Source organism: Pectinophora gossypiella, chromosome 17 (assembly GCF_024362695.1).
Source record: "Pectinophora gossypiella chromosome 17, ilPecGoss1.1, whole genome shotgun sequence".
NCBI classification, from domain to species: Eukaryota; Metazoa; Arthropoda; class Insecta; order Lepidoptera; family Gelechiidae; genus Pectinophora; species Pectinophora gossypiella.
Window position 1 is genome coordinate 11199471 of NC_065420.1, and position 19087 is coordinate 11218557.

General features: G+C 41.3%; 1 protein-coding gene across 2 annotated transcripts in view; it reads left to right on the forward strand.

Annotated features, from left to right (window-relative positions):
- LOC126374146 (protein FAM91A1) overlaps positions 1–19087 on the forward strand; it is a 54788-nt gene that overhangs the window by 4275 nt on the left and 31426 nt on the right. The window contains exons 4-19 of one of the 2 annotated variants that reach the window (XR_007567406.1): positions 2271–2372; positions 3363–3544; positions 4817–4917; positions 5332–5509; positions 6408–6541; positions 7029–7128; positions 8488–8691; positions 9911–10089; positions 11009–11175; positions 12592–12831; positions 13436–13582; positions 14391–14597; positions 15179–15570; positions 16104–16207; positions 16320–16389; positions 16474–18506. Coding sequence is in view for 1 of the 2 variants with exons in the window: in XM_050020614.1 (XP_049876571.1) it covers positions 2271–2372; positions 3363–3544; positions 4817–4917; positions 5332–5509; positions 6408–6541; positions 7029–7128; positions 8488–8691; positions 9911–10089; positions 11009–11175; positions 12592–12831; positions 13436–13582; positions 14391–14597; positions 15179–15570; positions 16104–16207; positions 16320–16389; positions 16474–16584 (2618 nt within the window). In the remaining variant the exon portion in view is untranslated. Of the gene's footprint in view, positions 1–2270; positions 2373–3362; positions 3545–4816; positions 4918–5331; positions 5510–6407; positions 6542–7028; positions 7129–8487; positions 8692–9910; positions 10090–11008; positions 11176–12591; positions 12832–13435; positions 13583–14390; positions 14598–15178; positions 15571–16103; positions 16208–16319; positions 16390–16473; positions 19018–19087 lie in introns of those variants that run through there. The other variant, XM_050020614.1, reaches the window with a different exon arrangement.

Sequence of the window (19087 nt, forward strand, 5' to 3'; positions counted from 1 at the left end):
GAACAGCTCCTACATGGCGATTCCCGGCTGAGGTAGCTGGTTTTGATGGCGCGTTAAGGCAGGTTCTGGAGGAGACACTGAACGTGGCCCTAAATGAGGCCCAATGGTGCCAGGCTAGTTTGCCTATTAGACACGGCGGGCTGGGTGTGCGCCGCTTGCAGGAATCAGGTCCAATTGCCTTCTTGGCCTCCTCGCATGGGGTCATGGAGCTCGTCACTCGTATTTTACCTTCTTATGGTGATGGGCTCTGTATCCCGTACGCAGTAGAGGCCATGGATATTTGGTCGATTTTATGCCCGGGTGGCACCCAGCCGCTCCATCCGGAACGTCAAAGAGACTGGGACGAAATAGTGTCTTCCCGTTCGGTGGCAGATCTCATCGACGAGGCGTCGGGGTTGGAAGCGGCCCGGCTTCGTGCAGCGGCAAGACCTGAATCAGGCTGTTGGCTCCAGGCTTTCCCGTCCCCGCACGTGGGCACGCTTTTGGACGACGACTCGCTCAGGATAGCTGCAGCGTTGCGTCTCGGATGCGCTGTTTGCGAGCCTCATACGTGTGTGTGCGGTGCCAGGGTGGAAGCGGATGGTTACCATGCTTTGAGCTGCATGCGGTGCGCCGGCCGTCGACCTCGCCATCATGCGGTGAACGACATCATCCGCCGTGCTTTTATTTCTGCCGGAGTCCCGTGTGTCCTGGAGCCTCCCGGGCTGTCTAGGGCAGATGGCAAAAAACCGGATGGCCTTACGCTGATTCCGTGGCAGAGGGGTCGGTGTCTCATTTGGGACGCGACATGTGTTAGCACATACTCGCTTTGTCACCGGGGCGCTACGCAACAGTCTGCCGGTTCGGCGGCTGAAGCGGCGGCGCTCAGGAAGCACAATAAGTATGCCAATTTGGAATCAGCGTATGAGTTCGTGCCATTTGCGTTAGAGACAGCGGGACCTTGGGGCGTTGAGGCCAAAGCTTTGGTGCGTGATGTTGGTCGCCGTATAAGGGTTGGAGGCGGAGACCCTCGAGCTGGCTTTTTCCTCGCGCAGCGTATTTCACTTGCGGTCCAGAGAGGCAACGCTGCAAGCATAATGGGTACGTTCGGGCGGGGTTCGCTTTCCGGAGGGCTTCTTGACGCCTGATATGGTTTTTATATGTATATATGTGTGTGTGTATTTTGACGTATTGTAGTGTAGGTTTTTAATTTGACTATGTTATATATTTTATTAACATTGTATTTAGTAATAATTGTCCCGTTTGTTTTTGTTTATGAATATATTATAATAGTGATGAGCTGGAAACTTACCACTTGGTATAATAAAGTGCATCAGATTAAACTTAGAAATGAAAAGCGGTTGAAAATTGTACCAACTAGCTATGGTAAAACAACCAATAAACCAATGTGTTATTTCAAATCTTTGCATTAAGATAGTTCTTCTTTGACGTACAGAACTCCTGATTTATCTAGTGACTATTGTAATTTTTAGTAATTTATTCCATATTTTATCATTTCCTTATCTTTATGTATGTTATTAAAATTGGCACATTACAATGGTGCTGACTCCAATATACACCATCTAAGGTTATTTTAAGTTATACCTGTCATTTTCTTATCCGCCGAAAAGGAAAGGGACGGGTAATCGACAGGCATAAAATTTATTGAACACGTCGATTTTATGCCAAAATCCAATCACCGGTGAAAAAAAAAACAAAATGGCGGAAAAACAAGATGGCCGCCATACAAAATTTTGTTTTTCCTGAAAATGTCTCGGGGATAAAAACCCAAAATTTTAAAAAAACTGATAATCCACCTCACAATAGAAGAAGTTCTTTTAAATGTTTACTTGCGAATCTTTATAACCATCTAGGAGGCTAGAAATGCCACATTGAAGTAATGAGGATAAAAACTAGAAGCTTAAATGTAGGTGGCAGCACTGTTGAGTGTACACTAAATTATGTTATAGTTATGAAAAACAAAAACAGCCATCACTTGGAAAAAGGCTATTTTGATTGTAAATAAGTTTTTCTTCTTTCCAATCTTTAAGGAAAATATCACTATGATTTTGAAGTTAATAATTGTGCAGAGTGTAAAAATCTCACCAAAACAATGTTTAAAATTTTAAGAACACTCAACAGTAGCGACATCTGGTGGGAGAAATTGGCAGATTTTGTTCTCATTTATTTAAAAAGCAAGATTTATATTTGACATTTCTTCACTTTGCGCTTTTTAGATGAATTGCTTCGATGTGGCCTTTTTAACCAACCTGTTTTGTTAATGGTTGCAGGTTTAAGGATAACCCCTTTTATATACTACGTGGAGGTGGTGGCTCTCCTAATTGAGATGGAGAAGAGTTACGACACCATGCCTAACTTCACTGCGGCTGACTGTAAGTATAAAGTATATGTCGAAACACGATATTATAATTAGTGATGTTCCCGTTGTAAAAACTTTTTAATAATTAATAAGAAAGCTGGCTGCTTTTCTTTTTCAAATTGTTCTTTCTTGTATTCTGGTCTTATCTGTCTAGAGGCGAGGCAATAAAGCTTTTTTCACATAAGTTTTGGGTCTTTATAACGGAGTTCCATATCACTGATTATAATGTCATCACCAGCCCATTAACGTCCCCACTGCTGGGGCACGGGCCTTCCCTAGGGAGATCGGGCCTTAAACCACCACGCGGGCCCAGTGCGGATTGGTGATTATTAACGACTGCTAATGCAGCCGGGACCAACGGCTTAACGTGCCTTCCGAAGCACGGAGGAGGAGTTCGAAATGAAAACTTTTTTTTTGTGGTCACCCATCCTATGACCGGCCTTTGCGAAAGTTGCTTAACTTCAACAATCGCAGAACGAGCGCGGTAACCGCTGCGCCACCGGGCTCCTCCTCAGATTATAATGTATCATAATATAATCTGAGTTTGAAATTAAAAAGCTACTTTTCTCTCTAGTGGATAAAACATACTTTATCACACTGTTTTTACGCGGGAGAAGCACGCTTTTAGAACTGTGAAATCGTCCACAGCAGGATAATGAAATGCGTAAGGATGTTAAAAGCAAAACTCCAGATCCACAAGTGCACAAAAGTTAATTTATTTATAATTTTAACAGTTTATTGTACACAGAAACAAAGACATAAAGACAAGTAACATAATAATAGTATTAGATATACATATACATCCACTCTTTGACAGCTAAGTTTAAGTCCCATGTAATAAGGGGCGTGTCTATTGCCATTAACACGGCACAAATCCTGAAAACCACGTGATATCAATTATCTATGATTCAAACATGAATTCAAACTCATAAAATCGAATTGAGTGGTTTAGAGCCTTAACCGGGATAAAGAACAGAAAATAACGACAATACTACCGCCCTAGGTCTTCGGCTACTGGGTATCGGTCGCAACGAGTACTTGGAGCTGGTGGCGCGTGCGCGGTCGCTGGGGCGGCGCGGGCGCAGCAAGGCCATACGGGCGCTGCTGCCGCGGGTGCCGCTCAACATCCCCATGCAGCCGTGGTGGCGCGTCGAGCTCGGGTACGTGCTGGAGGATGACGTCAAGGTATGACCATAGACTATTATCATCACGGAATAGAAGAAAGAGGTTGGAAAGACCCTAACGCGCATTTGGTACGACTGCTGTCGCCGGTTCAACCCCACTCTCTTTTACTACTACTCCTGCATACAGATAACTGCGACAACTCTACTGCTTCTTGGCTTCGGCCTTAATTTTGTAAAAATACGCCAGACTTGATTTAGGCCTTCTATGAATTTTATAACTAAAAACATATAAATAAATATAACACATGACTTGGCTGTATGGGCTATGATCCCTTTGCCTGTCCTACGGACAAAATAACAAAAAAAAAAAACTCTACTGCTTCTCAAATTCCATAACCACTTTACCGACAATTTATATTTTATGCAATAGGCAGCAATTTTATCATTACTTTTCGTAAGATGCATGCATACAAAAGTATTTTTTTGATAAAATGCTGGTTGTACTTAGGTTTTTAGCTTTCTTGTGATAAGGACTACGAATAAATAGGAGAAATTTCGTTGCATGATATGATAGTCGATGCTTGATTTTCTGCCTTACAGGTTATAATGTACAAGACGACCTTTTTATATTATCGCGGAGGTCAGTGGGTCGTAAAGTTTGCGGATGAGCGGAGTGCAAATTTGAAGTATGAACTATTTGCTCATACTTGTATGGCGCGTGTGCTGCGCTCCCTTGGCCATTCTAACCTCTTTCTTCTATGCCGTGGTTACCATTTTACTGTTTTCGAAGTATGTGCCTTACCTGCAAGCTTAATTTGTAACTGGACTGGTTTTCCCTTCGGGTCAGATTGGCAGTCGCCCCTGTAAACGACCAGACAACAGCCAAATCTTCTAGTTAGATAAGCGAGATAACGTTAGGAATATGTGTTTATTAAGCCAATAATAATGAGATTCTCACTATCTCACTTAAAATATAACAACGCGCCTGTACCCCGAAGTCTTAGGCAGAGGTCTATAGTGCATACACCTTCTCCTCGCATGCTGTGTGTCAGTCGCATAATGATGTCCCATATAATAGAGTTTTTGCTGTAACCATAAATTAGTGAGAGTTTAACTCTTAGATTTGTTATTAAATGCATTATTGAATTCCTATTCAAAGTCTTTTTAAGGGCAAAAAAAATGTGCTTAGTACAAGTTTGTATTGAGAACCTTACAAGAAGCTTTTGATTGTGAGTTGACGGTCCATAATAAAGTTCGTTCATTAACTTTTTTTTAATAGTAATATTGTTTGTTTGTGGTTTCCCCTATAATGCATACTAATCGGCATGTGTAGCCGCTGAGTGAGAGCGAACGCGCGCTCATCGACCTGCTGATCGACCGCGGCTCGCAGACGGCTGGCTCGCTGGACTACAACGACGTCAAGACGTTATACAGGTAACGATTGATTAGCGCTGCACCTTTTAGTTATATTGTGGCGGACCCAACTAGTTGGCCACCTAGTTCCGCTCACATGCAATAGATGGCGCCACAATATAACATGACATAAATAGCCTATTATATATATACGTCCCATTGCTGGGTACATGGGCGCGGGGTGATGGCAATAAGGCGGTATGAGCAATAAAGCCGCCTGTTGTGCTTTTCTGTATATGTTGTCTTTATCTCTGTATTTTGTGTCCATTATGCTCAATAAAGTATTTTATATATTTAATGAGTACGATGTTTGACCGCTTTTATTGACTGCACAGGGCAGTATTCCCATACAAACTCCAAAGTAAACTTTCGTTTTGACGTTTCGTAAAAAGTATCTCAACTGACTAGGGTGTCAAGTAGCCTGTTGTATTCCAGACGCGGTCTGGTCTACCTGGACGTGCCGATAACGGCTGCGGACCGCGTGTCCGTGCCACCGCTGAAGGGCTTCGTCATGAACCGTATTGCGGGCGATTACTTCGAGACGCTGCTCTACAAGGTGTTCGTATCAATCGATGAACACACCACCGTGGCTGAGCTGGCTACTGTATTACAGGTATTGCGTTGCTTCCTACTTAAAATTTCATTGGTGCTTCTTCTATCGTGTGAATTGTGAGGTGAATTACCAACCCCATTGGTGCTAATTCCTGCAGACGCCATCTAATTTTATTTTTAGTTATAACTGTCTTTTTTTTTTGAGGGGAGGCCTGTGCCCAGCAGTGGTACGTATATAGGCAGTTTATGTGTTATGTTATGTCTGTCATTTTCTCATCCGTTGAAAAAGAAAGGGACAGGCATAAAATGTATGGAATACACGTCAATTTTAAGCAGAAATCTAAAACAACCGTCAAAAAATTTTGCATCGACCAATAACCCGACAGAATTAAGTAGACAGCACGTCAAACGGATTGCATACCAGCGAGATGCCTATTTTATTCGCACGGGTTATTCATTCATTTTAAAATTAACTTGTTGACAATCATCCGTCCCTTTCCTTTTCGGCGGATGAGAAAATGACGGTTATAACTTAAAATAAAATTAAAGGTGTCTACAGGAATCGGGGCCATTGTGTACTTGCTTCTTAATTTTCCTGATTCGTCGTCAAGAAAACGGGAAGAACCTTCAAACCTTCACCTTGAGGGATTAGAACTGTCTGCTGTTGTCTGATTTTCCGACTCGTTATGATCTGGGAGACTCTCAATCGACAAGAGTCTTTAAGGCTAGGGAATAGCCATTTGCTAGGTAAGCGTGATTCACTCACACACCTGACTCTATTGAGTCATGCTGGGGACAGAAAAGTGATACAGAAGGGAAGTCACGACCCTCAACACTGAGGAATACGACGCAAGGATCGTCGCGATCACAATACACTAACTTGGGTATAGAAGCTTATTATGGTACTTTCCGGGTAAGTGGTTGCTTCTGTTAGAGTTCTAACAGAGCGGAGTTTGCAGGTGGAATGCGAGCTGGTGAAGCAGGCGGTGTCCCTGTACTGCCGGCTGGGGTTCGCGCGCAACCTGCAGCCCGCGCCCGCCGCCGCGCCGCACCGCAGCTGGCGCCACGCCGTCACCACGCACACGCATGCGCCGTGAGTACACCACACTCCACAAAGATCTTCTGCCAACAGCAAAACACAACATAAGGTCACGGATATATTGCAATTGGGGTAATCAGAGGTACATCCATCGCATCGTGAACTGAGTACCCACACCTCACCGAGGTTTCTCGAATTCTTTTTCTTTTTTTGTACCCTTTTCAGTGGGAAGTAAAGATAATAGGCTAGTTTCCAACTAATCAAATCAATTACTTTTTACTTAACGTCAAAACACGGAATTACTATGGAATTTGTATGAAGAAACACACTGTGACGTCATAGAAAAACGTGATAAAATATCGGACTTATTATTACGTTTGTTAAAATTAAAATACATAAATAAGTTAAATAGAAAAAAAAAATGTTTTTCGTTAGTTTTAGATCTGTCTTTATTTAGTAATCCGAATTTCATAATTTATCTTGAACCTAGTATACGACTCAATTTATATTTGTAAATTCTAATGCTAAGATATACGTTCAGTTACAGACAAATCAACCCTCTATCGTTCGACGCCAGCGACGAGGACACGCTACAAATGGAGCCTGTTCTCATAAAACAGGAGCCGTCCACGTCCAAAGAGGTACGTCTATAATGACATTTCCAGAATAGGTTAGTTTCCAACTAGTCAAATTAGCAACCGAAGCAATATTGCAATTTGACAGTTGCGCATACAAAAGTAAGTGCGCAATTCAGATTCAAATTCAAATTCAAAATCTTTATTTTCAGACTATTGATTGTCCATAGATGTTAGTAACATATTACTTAATCCTAATGTTAGTAGACTAATATACAGGGTGTTAGTGACATCGTAACGAAAACTTTGAGGGGTGATTGAGGCCATGATTCTGAGATGATATCAAGTGGAATTTTCCGTCGCAAAAGTATGGAATTGAAAATAATTAAAAAAAAACACAAAAATTTTCAGGAATATTCAGACTGAAAATTCCACTTGATATCAACTCAGAATCATGGTCTGAACCATCCCCCTCAGTATTCGTTACGGTGTCACTAACACCCATACCTACTTGTATGGCTACCGTATGTACTTGTGTGGGGTGTAAGTGTCATCGTAACGAATACTGAGGAGGATAATTCAGCTGATTATTCTGAGTTAATATCAAGTGGAATTTTTCATCGCAAAAGTATAGAATTGAAAATAATTTTAAAAAAACTAAAAAAAAACATGAATTTTGCGACGAAAAATTCCACTTGATATTAACTCAGAATCATGGCCTGAATCATCCCCCTGAGTATTCGTGACGATGTCACTATCACCCTGTATATTTATGAAATCAAATTATGTAAATTAGAGTCGTCTAGCGGGAGGAGGTGTGTGTGCGTGTAGTCGCAACCATCGCGCCATCAATGGCGACTCCCAGCGGTCCGCCCACACACCCAGGATGCCGTTGGAGCTGGCTTCCAAGCGACGCATCATTGAGGCGGAACGTTTCCTTACTATTGCAAAGAAACAATCCGTCTGCGTCTCAGCAAACATTAAAGATGCGCTGCAAAAACGCGGCAGCCCCAACAGCATCCTGAGCGCGTTATTATATTGGACACGCAGTCCTCCGTATTCCCGCGACGTATACACACAAATGTCAAATTGAAATATTGCTTTTAACCGCCATTCGGTAAGAATGAGAATTTTGTATGAGTGTCCGGGGTGTGCGGTTGCGTACCACTCATTCAATGTCGACTACAACTGACAAGGTCATCGGACCGTCTGGCCTTCTCCAAACATCTTTCTAAAACAACACAATGCACAATAGATAACTCAGACAACAAATCTTAACAAAAACTCATATTTTTACTACTAATAAATACTACTATTGCTATTTTTTACTGCTATTGTACTAATTCTATTTCTCCTTTGTTTTGTTTTTTGCTTTTTCCTGTTTGTGCAATAAAGTATTTGTTATGTTATGTTATTTTTATCCAGACTTACACAGAGCCAGAACCTCTACCAAGTAACCCTTCGAACGGCGGTACCAAGCGCGTGGCGTTACTGTTCGACTCGACCTTAGCAGCGTATTTGATGATGGGCAACCTGTCTCCCGACCTGAAGAGCCACGCCGTCACGCTGTTTGAAGTCGGCAAGTTGTGCGACGAGAGTTTAGATAGCTTGCTTATGGAGCTCGATAAGGTACGTACTCCAATAAAGACTCATCGATAATTTGTTTCACTAAAAAATTAAAATGAGGAGCTCGGTGGCGCAGCGGTTAACGTGCTCGGTCTGCGATTGTTGAAGTTAAGCAACTTTCGCAAAGGTCGGTCATAGGATGGGTGACCACAAAAAAAAAAGTTTTTATGTCGAGCTCCTCCGTGCTTCGGAAGGCACGTTAAGCCGTTGGTCCCGGCTGCATTAGCAGTCGTTAATAACCACCAATCCGCACTGGGCCCGCGTGGTGGTTTAAGGCCCGATCTCCCTATCCATCCATAGGGAAGGCCCGTGCCCCAGCAGTGGGGACGTTAATGGGCTGGTGATGATGAAGAAATAAAAATATATGATGATAATTTATATATTTATTTATTTACTTTTATAATTTTACATGACAATTTAAAACCATAGACTTATAATAAAAACTAACGAATACTTGCTTTAATTTTGTTTGTAATGATTGACTTAATGATGTTATAATTGGTATGAATTGATTTGATCAAGACTACTGATAAGCGCATGACATACGAGTATGCCTAATTTGGTAACAATATTTGCATCCTCTTGTTGATAGCTGATAAGGAGGAACTTATATGTACTCTGTAGTACACACTAAAATTTACGTTTTTTATTATGGAAACACCGCGTTTTTCTTTTCTTCTACCCTTTTAAATATCAAATCAAATCTGTGCGACGAGAGTTTAGATAGCTTGCTTATGGTGCTCGATAAGGTACGTATTCCAATAAAGACTCATCGGTAATTTGTTTCACTAAGGGAAAAAGTAAAGAAATGACATAAGCATCGCCCCTTTTAATCACGCCATAAGCACAGAATAATACTACGTATATAACAGTGTATAGTGCGCGAGAAGTGGAAATAATGTAATAAAACTCACCTTCTATATTTATCAACATATTTATATTTATTCATTCCTCTTCTTTAAACATAATACTCTTGAACTTCTTATCCAATTTTATATACATCCATGACAGACCCAAAAACAATTCCCCGTCTACCAACATTTTACTTTTAAACCGTATTTCTAATTCCGGCCAGTGTTGCAATCTCACGTAAACATTTTACTCGTGAGATTTTACTCGATTGGAATCGACCTTACACTCGTCCTATTCGAGCCGTACATCCCCACAGGGGATAAAAATATTAGAAGAAGAGAGAAGAGGTATTAATATAATTATGTTGCAGGTGGTAGGCGACCCGGAGATCGAAGGCGAGGCGCGGCGCTACTTAGCGGCGGCGGCCTGTCTGCGTTCAGCGCTGCGGACGCTGAGACCGAAACTTCGCCCGTTAGACTTGCTGCGCTGTGAAGCTCTGCACGCGCTGGGGGGCGCGGCTCGAGCTCGGTTGCTGACTGCTAAGTACAGGTTAGTGGTTGGATTGGAGATACTCGCAGGCCTGCTTCTTTTCTCGTGTGGGTTGTGTGTGATGTCAATAACCGACCTTATCTACCCTGGTGTCAGGGTTACTATTGAGCTGCCACAGACTCCTGACATGATTCATGTAACAAATACTTACTTAGGAAAATAACAGTCGGGATCGACAATTTAACGTATACTCTGAAGCATGGATCATTTTACTTTCGGACAATTGGGCTATTGACGGGACTCGATCTCCGGATCGTGAGCAGAAACAACCAGAAGACCACAGAGTTTGTTAGATCAAAACTTCGTCTGTTAGATTTGCTGCGCAGTGAAGCGTTTCAGGCGTTGGAAGGTGCGGCTTGGGCGCGGTTGCTCACTGCACTGCCAAGGTATAGGTTGTGTGAGCTGGAGGATTAAAAAAATGACATTTGTGCATATAAAAGTGAGTGCGCAATGCAAACAAATGTCAAATTGTTTGCATTTTCGATGAATTGTTTCGATGCGGCCTTTTTTTGATGTTAGATGTTACGTGATATAGGTGTTTACTTGTGTTTAGCGCTGCGGACGATTGAAACAGAAATTGCGTCTGCTAGACTTGTTCTGTTGTGTGTGAATGTGTTCTGTTTAAATCGGTCATAAAGCGCTAATCGGTAAGTTCGCAGCCTTTACGCGAAACGTTCTATTGTAACTGTTTCCTTGTTTTAGTGCAGTAAAGTGTATTTGTATGCGCGGCCGTGGCAGCCCGCTCTACTCTTTTGACTTGAACGCGCTTCCCCCCCACACCAGCCCTAAGGCCTCAAGAGATCTCAAATAGCAATATTGCTTTTTTGGATGACTAGCTTTGATGTGGCGTATTTAACCCCTGTGTACTCTGTCTTCCTACTACTTTATACGTAGATACATAACTTGTCCGCGCCGCCAGGGTGGCGCTGTCGACGGCGCCGCTGTGCCGCGAGGCGCGCGCAGGCGCGGCGGCCCGCGGGCTGCCGCACGTGGGCCCGGCGCCGCCCGAGGCCGCCTCGCCCTGGATGCGGCTCTACCTCTACCACGTGGCCGGCTACGGCCCGCCCACACTGCTGCTCACCAAAGGTACAACATCATTTCTGTTTAAGCTTTATCTTAAGCGGCCTGGAGCCTATAGTACAGGGTAACCTAGTTTACGCTCCAGCCTCCACAAACATATGTTAAATAAGTCAAAAAAAAAAAAATCATTTCTGTTTAAGCTTTATACATATTATAATATATATACACCTAAATATATATATGTTTTGTTGTTGTAATTGTGAATGCGGAGTAATTGGGGCACATACACAAAAAATAACTTAAGACTTGCATTTTATAACTTTACAAAATTGCTTTTCTTAAAAAGAAGATCGCGAGTAGAAATCCGTTGTTCGAACTCTAGATCAGGGAATAATAGGATTAGAAGAAGAAAAGCTTCTCTTTCGCGTGTGCGTTATGAGGTCAATGACCAAATTCATCAACTCTGGTGTCAAGGTTACTATTGAGCCGCCAATGGCCCCTGACGTGGCTCATGTAATCTCAGCTTTTGAGAGACTATTTGAAAGTCTAAATGCGGATCCTAGGCTACTAAGTAACTAATCTAAGATTTTTACAGGAATACGCTACTAAATCTGTGTTGTTTTTATTAAGCGCTCGGATAATAGCCTACATTTATTTATGTTTTCTACTCCTCTACTTTAATCTGGCATTTAAATAACCAAAAAGTCTAATATAAGTACATACATAATTAAACTCTTTGAAAAAGTGTACGCTCTATGGCCTATAAAAGCATTGTTTACAAAGTGTAACTGTACTATAATGTCGCCAAAAAAGCATTGTTGTTGTTTTTTTTTTTTGACCTGGAAACTGGCACCTTTACTTTGTTTGGTGCCATAGATATACTATAAAAAAAAGTATACATTTGCCGCTATTTTCCCGCGCGTTGGAAAATAAATTGGAAAATTTTTGTGTTTCGTTTAAAATTACGTCGTCGTAGAAAAAGTATTGTATGCAACGTTGTATAACTAGGTCAAAAAATGCTCGTGGCGTCTCTTATTGCGATGTTCGCCAAGGCTCACATCGCAACTCACGCCACTCGCATTTTTTGACCCTTCTTATACAACTGTTGCATAAAATACTATAATATACGTCAGATCAACAGAAAAAAAGAAATAAAAAAGATATTGATATGATATTGATATGAAGATATGTTCGCCAAGGCTCACATCGCAACTCACGCCACTCGCATTTTTTGACCCTTCTTATACAACTGTTGCATAAAATACTATAATATACGTCAGATCAACAGAAAAAAAGAAATAAAAAAGATATTAAAAGATATACACTTTTCAATGCCAATTTCCAACCCGCTGTCACCCTTCATGTACTATACGGATACTTCAAATTGCAATGCCCCCGTCTTACTAAAGTGTCTTGCCGAAGTGCTCGTTGGAGGCAGCCCGGAACCGGGCGCGTGACGTGAGTGTACCACTGTGTCGGCAGGCACGTTCGTGCGCGCGGTGCCGCGCCTGCTGCTGGGGTTCTCGCGGCTGCTGGTGGTGTGGTGGGGCGCGGAGGCGGCGCTGGAGGGCGCGGGCGCCGTGGCGGGCGCGCTGCCGGCCGCGGGCGCGCTGGCGGCCGCCAACGCGGCGCTGCGGCGCGGGCCCGTGCTGCTGCAGGCCGTGGGCGTGCGCCAGCCCGCCGCGCTCAAGCACCTCATGTTCCCGCCAGCCGCTGACGCCGGTAACAACCACCCACCCCCTCCCCCCCACACACACACGTAACGCCGACCACAAACAATGCCGTCTCCCTACCATTATGCCGTTTTTCACATTGTCCCCTTCCCTAACCTGAAGGTTTGACAGGTCTAGGTTTTTACAGAAGCGACTGTCTGTCTGAACTTCCAACCCGCGAAAGGAACCCAGCCCAATACAGGCACCCCGGATATGCCATACAAAAATATCATTCTTACCGTGTGTATTATTCTTTATTCTATGTGACGAGTTAACATCCAGTAAAGGGTCAAATTTTTTCAATCTATTTTTTTTCTATGATACATGTATATCTACATTCGCTGACACGTCGTCCTTAGCGCAGTGTTTTATCTTGGGTAAATTATAGTTACTAAAAGGACGAAGGGTCCTAGAAGGAAGTACATTGACCAAATTGGAGATGTCCTTAGAAAAGGTTCAGTACGATCTACTCTGAAGCGGCGTGCGTGTATGAACGATTGATGAATGTGGAGGAAGCATAAGAAATATGTCAGGATCGAAGCAAATGGAGTTCCATAGTGAGTTTATGTATATTATGTGTAGGAAGCTTACTAACATTTCCGTTATAATTTTAGAATCGCAGTCCCTATGGACCCGCCACGCGGGACTGAGACGATTGGCCCAACGACTGCGGCTGTCTCGCTCTGCGGGGTACGTGACCCTCGCCGACATCGGAGTGCCGGACCTGGGCTGCGCGCCCACACCGCACAACGTGCAGCTCGGTGAGTCTACTGTTGACATAACATAAACAGCCTGTAGCACCCACGACATCGCGGCAAGATTCATTCCTCATTCATTCAATGACGATCGGATCCGGCCGCTCCGAAGATACCCGAATGCTCTAGTCAAGTCAATATCCGGCCGCCGCCGAAGATACCCGAACAGTGCCGATGATACCCGAATGGCGGCGAAGATACCCGAACGGCGCCAAAGACACCCAAAGTCAATAGGGTAGTTTCCACTGAGTTTTTAACTAGTCAAATGAGTTACTTTTTACTAAACGTCAAAACACGAAATTACTACGTAATTTGTAAGAAAAGCAACCATAGAAAAAGTGACCAAATGTCGCACTTATTATTACATTTTTCTTTATTAAAATTTATAAATAAGTTGAATAGAAAAAATAAAACGTTTTTGGTCATCTTTAGATAAGTCTTTAGTTAGTAATCAGAATTTCATAATTTGGCTTTGACCTATGAAACTACGCAATTATAGACCGACAAGAAAGTTTTGGCGCGTGGGCATAATCGGAACTAACATCGCATCTATCAAAACGTCACTTTTGACAGTTGTGAAAAATATATGGGAGGTGGTGCACACCTGTCAATTTCATCCACGCGCTACAACTTGTCGGCGTCCTTATCGGTTAGCGGCGGTCGGTGTATGTAGCGATAGCAAAACAATCCGACAGAGCGGTCGAAAGTTCACGTGTACGATAGTTATAGGCAGTAGGCTGAAACCTCGAGCTAGCTTTGATCAAATTTACGTAAACTTGACAAAAAACAATTTAATGTTGATGTCATATTACAGTTCCACCAAGAAAAAAGAAAGACATATGCGGCATAGCGAAGCCAGTGAGCGAGATATCGCTATCGTCCACCGACTCAGCAGACAAGACGGAAGAGTTCAGCAAGATGGTCAGCCGGCTGCAGTCGCCCATAGAGTCGCACTTCGCCGTCACGCCCACCACGGGCAGCAAGACTGGCTCCCCGGCCAACGGGTTCACTACTGCTGAAGGTATCAGATATCCTATACGACTCATCATAACATAACCTCACGATTATTCTCTTCTCGTAGTTTCTATGGTATTTAGATTTTTTCAACCCACTATTTTGCCACGCGGACAACATTTCTTGGGAATGAAGGTTTCCTCACGATGTATTCCTTCACCGCTGAATACCAATACCTCTTACGGCCGTAATTTCTATTAGACTAGGCAGGCATTGAAGTCATCAAATGGATTCCATGAACCTTGTAGTGGTACCTACCCTACCCCTATAGTCTGCCATGTTGCGATTTTACAACATTACGACGGTCTGGTAAACAGCATGACGCATTCTTATTTTTTTCGTTCCTTGCCTCACATGGAACGTGAACAGCGTTTTCCCACGACCTTCAAAAGGTCATCGGTCCACCTGGTTGTCGTTTCAAAGACTATTTAAATTAATTTTAACTTTATTTGGCAGGACTAGCTCTATCTCTTCCTTGCACTTATTGTAAGTGAAGGACGGTACTAGTAGCTCTGAAACTATAGTAGTTGATAAACCAAATAACACAGAATGTCAAGATTTATTCTCAAACTAATTGTAAACCTGCAGGAGGCAAACTCCTATGCGAAGAGCTGGACAGCCTGGCGATAAATGACGACAATCCCACACACCAGAGCAAGGAATCCATCGCCAACAGCGACGACCTGGTACCCATACATTCCACCTCCACCAGCACCGAAGACTTGAAGACCAAAGAAACGTCGATAAGCAAAGAATCGATTCAATTCGATGAAATAGTGCCGGTCCATGCGACTGGTAAGGAGGCTAGTGAGGAGAAAACCGGCAAATCGATAAGCCAATTGAACGATTTGCTGAGTCCCGCGGAGGAATCTATATCGATGTTCACACAGCTGTCCGATAAGTTGACGGAGATGACGGAGGGTGATAGCGGGGTGGACACCGCGCACAACTTCTCCGATGAAGAGACTTGCAAGCCGGAGGTAAGAAGTCCATAATTTGTTTTTTTTTTAATAGTTTAATTATGCTGATTTCTGTTGGAGGTGATGTATTATACCACTATTTATAAGAATAAACACTGTCTATTTCTCCCATCAGGTGTCGCTACTGTTGAGTGTTCTTAAATTTTGACAGTTTTCCATACTATTTAATTAAACAAACTTATTGTTTCAATTATATTTTTACCCTTTGCGCAGCGTTTAACTGCAAAATTGTAGTGTTATATTTATTCCCTGAACATTGGAAAGAAGAAAACTTAGAAAAACTGATTTTTAGTCAAACTGCCTTTATCCGACTGATCTGATCTGATATCCGACGTAACTCATCCTTCAGACGGGATACACTCCATGATGCTCCACATTTTATAGCAATTTATCACAAATTTTAGCTGGACAGTATGGAGAACTGTCAAAATTTAGGAACACTCAACAGTGTTGCCGCCTACATTTGAGCTTCTACTTTTTCCTCAATAGTTAAGAATTGAAAAGTAATAGTAGATACTCTTGTTTTGTTTCAGAAATGGACTATTTTAGATCTCCAATTCGGAATTCCTTTATTCGATGAAACGCTTTGCGAAAAAATATGCAATAGTATAGTGGAAAGATTAACAAACCCAGAAATGTAAGTGTAAAACATTTATTGCTATAACATTAACTCTTATTACCATAAATTTAGTTTATCTGAGAACAATACTTAATTATGTGTAAAATTATTTTTATCTTTGTTGTTTCAGATTAGAGAAAGTAAAAGAGGATAATGAATTTATCTGTTCCGATGTTTTAAAGTTTGTTTCACAATGTCAGGTACGTAATACTTCAAGATTTAATACTAAATAAAATACTCCTTATTACAAAGCAATATAGTTTAATTGAATCATCTTTTTCCAGTACTATCCAGGCGAAGACATGGGCATAGTCAAACGTGGTACTCTAGTTCCTTTACCGAGGAAGAATTTAGCTTTCGAGAACGGACGCATCAGCGAATGGGCCGGCAAATGATGCCGTCTCGTTCCCTCTCGCCATTTCTTCCCATCGATCCGTATGTGGAAAGAGTCGCACGTACAACTGTGTATGCAATTTCGAGCTTTATTAGCCGAGGTAGTGAAAAGATTTGGAGTAGTGAATGTCGGCATCACATATTTATAGTCGTATAATGTGTTCATCGTACACTGAGCCTATTCATAGTCGCGACATGTAATTGTATACATTAAACATCAAAGAATTATTTAAATTTGCCATAAAATATAGAGTTAAACAGTCAATTATTTATGTATGTATCGTGTCATCTTTGATTACTTTATTATTATGTGATATTTGTGTTGATCGTTTGTTTGTTTTATATTACATGAGAAAGGTGTCGTATCGTATGTGGTATTGCAGATAATCAACAAAACACATTCTTCATTTGCACGACTGCGTCTTGGTCTTCACGTGATGAACAACCTAGCCTCCACTGATACGCAAAACTCAGGTCGGGCCCCAACATTTTCATATAATTGAATCTTTTCAACGCCACATTAAATAGAAAAGTTGTTACTCTGACGCTTCGCCCAATATGTCCGCATTAAAAAGGTTAAAACTCCTCGATATCGATTCGGCAACCGATTTCAATAAATTCGAAATTGAAATTATCCGCGCCGATTATGCCAGTGGACGAGCATCGCAGCTCTACTTGTCTAGTGTTGTGTGTACTAGTGTTATCGATAAAATTTTACCGATTTGTTCGGCGAAGTAGTTAATGCCATCTGAGGCAAACCTACAATAAGTGACGTCAAAACAATAAAATGTAGGTTTTTACCATTTTATACAGTTAAAATCAACATTGATAGTATGCACGTTATTGTTGAATAAAATTAAGTAATCGAAAAATACCACATCCAATACCCCATTTTATACTTAAATGCACTCTAGATATAGTACAATATTTATTTTATACCTATACACTTATTTTACTTACTACGCTACTTAGTAATTGTAAAAGCCACCTTAAATATTACCATGTTATTACTTCTTACATTCTAATCTTTGGAATCGTCAGTATTTTTGTTATATTAGTTTTAATGAACACGAGATTTTATTTCCTGTTGACTTGTGATTGTAAATGTATGGGAAAAGTATGGAGTGTAGGACAAATAGATGGATATCGAAAGTAGCCCTAATGTTATTTTCTTAGAAATTTTATCAGATATACGAATGTTTTTGCGATTTAAAATATAAAGGAAAACGAAAAGAACGCTTTTAGCCTCATTTTTAGGTTTAACAAACTTAACATGATTAGAACAATAGGGTAGTTTTCAACTAGTCAAATAAGTTACTTTTTAGGTCAAAACACGAAATAACTATGGACTTTCTATGAAAAACCAACCTGTGACGTTTAGATAAACGTGACAAAATGTCGCACTTATTAATACATTTTTCTTTAGTAAAATTCATGAATAAGTTAAATAGAAAAAAAGAAAACGTTTTTTGCCGCTTTTTCGACCTTTGATTTTTATCTTTGACCTAGGAAACTACCCAATTGCAGGACAGAGAAGGGTCCCTTTCGCACTAACGGTATACAGCTTAGCACGAAAGAGATAAAAGATATGTCATTAAATCAAGTTACGTTTGTTGGACCAAAGTTGTCTATAGCACTTTGTTTATCCAAATTCTGTAATAAGTAATAAGGCATTCAGTGTTGTTAAGGGTACATTGTACCTAGGAAGATCGTAGAAGGTTAGCCAACATGTCAACATGAATAGTTTGGTAAAGAAAGACATTGACCGAGATTCTGTGTACTTGTGAATTGGTCAATTTTATTACTAATACAGCTTACAGTCCGCACTAGATTGTTAAGGGAGGTAAATTAGAAGGATTAGGAGCAGTCACCTCTTTAGATACAAATACGCTGCACTAAATATTCTGTACGTATTTGACTACTAGTAAATTTGATAGCCTATGTTCCGTTCCATGGACGCACACACCACACAGCTCTCAGCGCCAAAGTGGCGAACACGGACTGGCTTCATTTTGGCATCTATAAGAAGTGCACCATACGTGTATCTGCAGAGGTCAGTGCTTAATATATATTTTGAAAAGAAAGAGCTATAAGATATACTTACCTAGTTTATAAACATGTAATTTAAAAGTTTGAGTCGCTTTATCAGTTTGAAGGCAAGGAAGGCAGTGAGATTACAGGAGTGCTCCGTCCCTACATTTTATTTTGTTTTCTAGAATATTGTAACAATTATCGAACATTATAAACTTGAGTGTGATTGCAGGATCTGACTATTTTGAAAAGAGATACAAACCTGCCAGTAGTACCAGTATAAATATTGTTCGATCAAGCTCCTGTCACCGATTTGATGCATAGAACAATGCACAGATGTTTATCAATTTTAATTTTATAGCTTTTGTTCATAATATAAATGCAAATAAAACCTGTACATAGAACTCTATAGTTGTTTTTATTTCTTTTTATATCCCGCTGACTTTTAACTTTTATCAAGTAATTGAACGCAGA